The sequence below is a fragment of the Temnothorax curvispinosus genome, unplaced genomic scaffold (assembly GCF_003070985.1).
Source record: "Temnothorax curvispinosus isolate PA1 unplaced genomic scaffold, ASM307098v1 QBEX01016493.1, whole genome shotgun sequence".
Classification (NCBI taxonomy): domain Eukaryota; kingdom Metazoa; phylum Arthropoda; class Insecta; order Hymenoptera; family Formicidae; genus Temnothorax; species Temnothorax curvispinosus.
In genome coordinates this window covers 38,340-45,852 of record NW_020226273.1, presented here as the reverse complement: position 1 = coordinate 45,852, position 7,513 = coordinate 38,340, and the positions used below count along the sequence as shown (strand labels likewise).

General features: G+C 33.8%; 1 protein-coding gene across 1 annotated transcript in view; it reads left to right on the top strand.

The window, feature by feature from the left end:
- LOC112466694 overlaps positions 1-4,927 on the top strand; it is an 18,916-nt gene extending 13,989 nt beyond the window's left edge. The window contains exon 9 of the mRNA XM_025034922.1: positions 4,776-4,927. Within this exon, the coding sequence (XP_024890690.1) occupies positions 4,776-4,927 (152 nt within the window). The remainder of the gene's footprint in view (positions 1-4,775) is intronic.
- The last annotated feature ends 2,586 nt before the right edge of the window (positions 4,928-7,513 follow it).

The window sequence follows — 7,513 nt, the reverse complement described above, 5'->3', positions numbered from 1 at the left end:
CACACACACACACACACACACACTCTGTAACCGGAGGATTTCTTTTTGTTCACGAGAAAGAAATTACTCACGAGCGACAACGTCTCACCGCGACCCGCGACTCATCGTACCGATGTTCAACGAGTAACGTATTACTTGCGCGCGCGCCGCGCGGCGATGAGTTGAGCCGGGAGCTCCCGAATCCGGCCGAATCACGTTCGGCCGCTCTCGCCGCCCGCCGCCGCGCGCCGACGCGGCACGCGGCACTCGGCACTCTCGGCAGTCACGTGTCGTCAGTGTCGTCACGATGCCGCGACCGTTGAATGAATCCGCCAATTTCGGAGCAGCGTACGTTCAAAGTCGGCGCGCGGACGATTGTTTCCATCGGCGAGACGGCATTGCTACTTGTTTTCGTCGACGCTCGGGATACTGTTTACCCGCGGATATTACTCAATCATTCTCCCGATGAATTTCGGACAGGTGTGAAGTGTTTGTGCTCCGTGCCGTGGGTGCTGTTATTCGGAACGCGCGCTCGTTCGTGCGATTGGCATTCCTGGTGTATCAAGTGTCGTGAATGAATTAATGTGTCGCGCGAATCGCTCGCTCGAGGCGGAGATTTCGAGGCGAAGCAGGTACCTCTGGTACGGCAATTGTGAGTTGTGAGTGATTTGCAGTTTGTCATATTCGCGGGCGATAATCGCTCGTCCCCCGCCCCGGGCCGCCATATGTCTGGACTATCGAATGTGTGCATGGCAGACAACGTGAAATCGTATCGTGATTCAAGTAAGTGATTCAAGTAATAGCACTCTGTGATACAACATACAACGCTCGTTCATGAATATTTCTTATTTTCGTAACTCGTGTATTTCGTGCCACGTAATCGCGACTCGCCTCGTTGTGCAAAGCATGCATTAATAGTATTTACACTACTTACATTCGCGAGATTTACGTGCTCGATAGTCTCGATACCGTAATGTGCGTACGACATTTAATCTTATTAATTGTGGTTTTGTTTAATCAACTGCGTGTCTTTACTAACCGTCCACTTGATTCGCGTAGTATATTTCGCGTCAAGATCTTCCAACATTTCATCGCCATTAACGCGACTGCAACGCAGTGAAACGCGGCAATCGGCGTCGCGACTCCTTCAAATTAACGCGAAAAATCTATGTTATCTGCTTTTATATTACAGAGTAAAGTACTTCCTTCCCATGAGTACGACCTTGGCGAGGTGGGAAGGCCCAGTACCCAGTACGAAAATTTTACCCAAGCAAAACTCTTGTTCTGCTTGGATAAAAATCTAAAGACGGGGAAGCTAACGTACCCTCGTCCGCCGATTTAATTGAATGAACGAACCGCAGCCGGTTCGTCGCGTTTGCTTCGGGAGTGCCGTTCAACGTTCAAGTAATCGGACTGAAAGACTTTTTTAAACGGGAGTGCCGTACAGTATCGCGCGAGAAAGACTTTTACTGAAATTAGTCCGCGCGCGATTGTAGTTTGTTATCCGCGAGTGTTTCTCGCGAGTGTCCTGTGCGGTGAGAGGAGAAGGCCTGAGAGGAGCAGGAGGTCTGGGAGAGACATCGGGCCCTGGCGGAGCAATCTTGGGGTAAGTATCATATCTCTTATAAAATTAATAATTTATTTTTATTTATTCGAATTGTTTTATCACGATAAATTAGAAGTAATTAGAGACAGAAAAATTATTTAATATTTTACTCTACTAAAGATCTTTTTCAGTAAATAGATAATTGCATTGCTAAATATTTCATTGAAAGACGAATTAGAGACGCGTAAGAATTAACTTTTGAAATGTTGATATAATTTTGAGCGTTTCTTTAACTTAAATCTTATGTTTGTATGTTACAGTATCACCGTAGCTATAATACGTAACTGCATAACTCCACCCGTTGCGCATCGGATCGGTGAGTCAATGAGAAATTTTTTTATTGAGGTATTGAGCGAATCTACGAATAATCAAATATATAGAGAAAAAATATATCTTGGTCATGTCAAATTACAATAATTAATACTATAAAAATATTACATATATTTCGTAGATCCGTTGCCTTAAAATGGATGGGTTAAAATTGATTATGGCATATATTTAATCTTGATATCACTTATTTATCAATATATTGTGCGATTGTGCTCGAGGAAATACTCGCACACTTTGCATGCACGGAGCTCGCAAAGAGCTCATAATCGTTTATTGAGTTATGTTGGCGAACTGCCGCGTTCTATTATAAATAACTTTTGAATACAATTTTTAAGTACATAAGAAAATAAATTTTTAAAATTTTGTTACGTAGATCAATTGTATTTACAGTTAGAGTAACAAATATTTGAGAAATGCAAGAAAGAGAAACAAGAAATGAAATAATAATTTAATAATTAAAGTCATGATTTTTTGAATATATTGTAGTCAATAAATGTTTATTTAGATTTTTTTAAAAAGTTTTTTTTGCGACATTATTTTCTTAAACAAAAAAGATATCGTGTTAGATGTAAGAAAAGAATTTGTAGATAAGGAAAAATTGTGAATTAGTTAGGATGTTTTATTTATACCTATTTATTCTTTTCATATGTTTATCCAAGATTAAATATAATATAAATTGATGCAAGAAAGCAAAATATAGATAATTAGTATTGCATAAAGAAAAGCGTGCAATATGCATAAATTATACATAAATAAAAAAGGTAAAAAATATTTTGGTTTTATTATGCAATTTGTTTGATAGAAAACTTGATAATTAATTGTTATTAATTGCTCAAATTTATTTTAACAAAGCATCGATTTTGTGTAACCTATCCATCTATTTTTGATTGAGAAAATGGCTTTACGCCAGTCAAGTAATATATGACGCGAAATTCTAAATATTCTATCGAGAAACACTGAGTCCCACGAAAAAGACCGGGATGGTCTCTCTCAGGTTTCTCTCTGCTCTGACAAGCCGAATTTCAAAAGAAACCTGCGTATCTTCGTTAGTTTAAATTTTCAAGCCTTGTAAATCACTGAAAGCTTTGAATCTACTTATATAAGGAACCGCTTTGGAAGTCAATTTCAAAAATATTACTTCTGTGTTAATTTTTATCGAAGGACAAAGTTTTATAAGTACTATGGGCTTAGCCCTTCATTATCTTTGAAAGGGCAAATTGCAAAATGTAAAGCTTATCTAAAGAGCTTTGCCAATTCGAAAGAAAGCGCTCGATCTACAATCAAGATTGCGAAATTAAATATAAATCACGATTTTATTGAGTGACAAAGCTCGGGCACGCCAAATGCATGATGCTCTATCAGGCCCCTCTTACTATAAAAACCCACAGAACTTGCGGCTAGTTGCCTTTTGTCAGTTATCATTCAAGAGTGAATCGTCGATTCGGCAATGGTCACTTCGGAAACGGATAGTCAGACATGGCGAGCGCGCGAAAGAATATCAATAGCGATATTTAAAACGTCCGCGTTTCCGCAGTTTCGGTCAAAATTCAAATGTGTTGTAAATTATGTTGTTCTTTAATTTGTTTATTATTTTGGTTGTTTAAATAAAGTGTCGTGTTGCTTCAGTGCTTCGGTGTCAGAGGTCTCTCACCCATTTTCGCCTTCCTCACTCACACGTGCGAACATCATTCTTTTCTAGCATTTTGTTTTGTTCGCGCTCATTTGCTTGTTCTGACTTCACCTGTAGAATCTCTTGATATGATGGTCATCGATATAGGATTACCACCAGACTACTAGATAATCGTTTTGACCCTGAGACAAAAAAAGAAACAAATTAATGTGTATCAAAAGTGTTTTATTATAAAAATTTTTAAAAAAGTTGGAAAAAGTGAAAAATATTACAAGATAAAAAATGACAAAATAATTAAAAAATAAAATAAAATTGTATAAATAAATAATAGTATGTTGGAAAAATTATATGTATATATATAGACATATATGTATACAGTAACTAATATAAGGCTGTCAAAGACCTAAGCTCGGATCGCATGGCTTTTGATTCTAATTGTTCGTATACCGTTACGATCCTATTTCTCTTATTATTATTATTATTCACGTCGCCTGAGAAAGACGTCTCAAAACTATTATTAACCGGCTATTGCGATAAATATTACCACATGCCTCGGTGGTCGAATTGGTATGACGCCCTACACGGAATGAGGGAGGTTCCAGGTTCAAACCCTGGCTGAGGTAATATTTTTCGCAATAAATTTTCTTTACAGTTATTAGATAATTAAATCGAGTCGATTTAATTCCGGGGAGGGAAGGGTTTTTAATTCTAACAATTACTGTGTTTTAAGTCCGAAAAGAAATCGGCGCGCAGTATGTTGAAAAAATTATATGTATATATATAGACATATATGTATACAGTAACTAATATAAGGCTGTCAAAGACCTAAGCTCGGATCGCATGGCTTTTGATTCTAATTGTTCAAATAAATAATAATTATAATTAAACAATAATTATGAAACGCTCTTGACTGATTATATTCTCATGGATCTATTAAGAATTTTGTAGTCATCACAGACAATAACCACTAAACACTCACTAAACTATACTTTCTCTATTAAATGTAACTATTATATGTAACAAAGTATATAATATCGAGTTCTCGAGTACGAGAACATCGAGTATTTATTCCAATTTCATTCTTCTTAGTTTTTTCGCTTTGAAAATTGTCCAAATTTTTATATATTTTTTAAATTAAAAATTAAGTAAAACGTTTTACAATTTCATGCAATTAACCCATAAAGAAATATTGACTAAATCATAACCTGGACATAAGCCTTCAAAATTCAGAGTCCTTTACGAAAAAACGGCACGTTAATTGGCTACCGCATCGCTCCTTGCCGAGCTGCAAGCAGCAAGCGATTCCGCATCCTGTGTGCACTGTGTCCAGAAGTGCTGAGGATCAAGTTGAGAGTGCAAGATCCCAAGAGTCGAGAGAGTAGAGTCAGTAGTTGAACACGTGGTGCAATGTAGGTTATAGATGAGAGACGAATGAATGAAAAGCAAGTAATTCAATTGTGTAAGGTTTCTCAAGTCTGGTAGCCTGGTATTATCACAAGTATAATTATACATACTGTGTTATAACTGATAAAGTGAGCAAGAGAAAAAATAAAAGTGTAAGTATTGTACTTAATAAATCTAATTTTATTAAAATTGAATGTGAATTTATATTATCATTTAATACTGAAATGAGAATATATATAGAGAATACATATATAACCTCCACTATAAATCATTAAATTAATATTGATAAATATATTTAAATTATTTAGAAAATGCGATATTGTGAAGCTGTGAATTGTCGCAATTCAAGTCAGAAAGACTTCAAAATGTGCCATTAATTATTTATATAAAAACCTTTAAATTTATAAAAAAAATTACTTATTGCATTATTTACTGGATTTATTAACTTTTTGTGATAAATTAAATTTATCAGTATTAATTGTTTGTTACTATTTACTTAATTTCTTAATTTACGGAATTTATTTCATTTAATTAAGATTTATTTATTTACTTTAATTTAATTGAAATAATTCTCCAATTAGAATTGAATTTATGTAGACATATTTTCGATACAGTTATTTTGTTCTATTAAAAAATGGCGCGTAATGCCTGCCGTCACTTCCGCTATCCCATTATAATGGCGGATTTGTCCCATCCCTCACTGGCTGGATTCGGGGAGCGCACTATTAGCGCTATTTGCTTATTCTATCTTTGTTTTACACCTGATAAGCAATAAAGATAGAATAATGCAATAGCGCTAATAGCGCGTTCTCCGAACGCAGCCACTAGAGAATCCCTACACTTAAGACGGTCACTGCGACGCAACTCTATCTGTAATATTCCATTCGTTCAAAGTAAAGATACTTTAATAAGGGATGGGACAAAGCCGCCATTAATGGGAGCGGAAGTGACGGCAGGCATTACGCGTCATTTTTGAATAAAACAAAATAACTGTATCAAAAATATGTCTACATAAATTCAATTCTAATTGGAGAATTATTTCAATTAAATTAAAGTAAATAAATAAATCTTAATTAAATGAAATAAATTCCGTAAATTAAGAAATTAAGTAAATAGTAACAAACAATTAATACTGATAAATTTAATTTATCACAAAAAGTTAATAAATGCAGTAAATAATCCAATAAATAATTTTTTTGATAAATTTAAGAGTTTTTATATAAATTTAGCAAATTTGTAAATTTAATAAATTAAAAAGAAAACAGAACAATTTTGAAAATCATTTTTATACTAAAAATGTGTTGAAGCGATAGTCTGAGCTTATATTTATCAATATTATAGTTAATTTGATGATTTACAGTTGAGGTTATGTATTCTCTATATATATATTCTCATTTCAGTATTAAATAATAATATAAAATCACATTCAATTTTAATGAAATTGGATTTATTAAGTACAATGCTTACACTTTTATTTTTTTTCTTGCTCACTTCAGTTATGACACAGTATGTACAGTTATACCGTGGTCATATGTCATAAATTGACATATACTATACACTATATCACCGACGAGATACTATTAAAGACCGACAACCCTGGGGTAAATTTTCGTGACTGCCCGGGGGCCCGGTGGTAATTGAAGAATACTGACATTATCGACTGTTTTGGCTATTCGATTATTCCAAAGAAGGGAGTTTTACCTTATATAATCACTGTTTTATCATCAGAAATGTACAAATCTTTTATAATTTTTTCAATATTTGTATCTTTTTATATCTTTTTGATGTAATTGACAATTATATATATGAAAATACTTTACAATAAATATATATAAAGGAATAATATATATATATATATATATATATATATATATATATATACCGGGTGTAACAAAAAGGTCGGGACCTTGGATTATCTCGGAAAGTTGACGTTTTCGGAAGAAATGTTTTATACAAAAGTTGTTTGGATCGAAGGGGCACATAAGATGGTGCCATTGGTTTCACCTTGGATGATCGTTTAAAGCTCACTCACCTTTAATTTCTTAAATAGAAATCCCTATTTTTCAATGCATATTCTTGTAGCTAATCTCGAGAGCTTTTCAAAACACTATAATAAAGTATTTTTTCATTAAGAACTTTTGGAATTATAATGCTTGAAAGTTCTAGTATTTTGACATAAAATACAAAATATCTTGTAAAAAATTAAGTTTTCGGTAATGTTACCTTAACACTTTTATGCACAGAATAATGAGACGAATCAATTGGTATAAAAAAAGGCATATTTCCTTTAAGAAAAAATATGTAATTTGCAACACGCATCTGCATACTTTTTCTTAAAAGCAACTATGTCTTTTTTATATAGATATATAAAATAGAATCATTTATTTACTTCAGTTTAAAATGCCAAGAAGGAAACAATTGCTTTTATGAAACATGTATATCAATTGCTAGTTTAGTGTTAAATTATTTTATTATTTTATTATTGCACAAGGTATTGCAAGGCATAAAAACAGTGATTGCCACTTTTTCCATAAGATTCGATATATACATTATGTATGTATGTA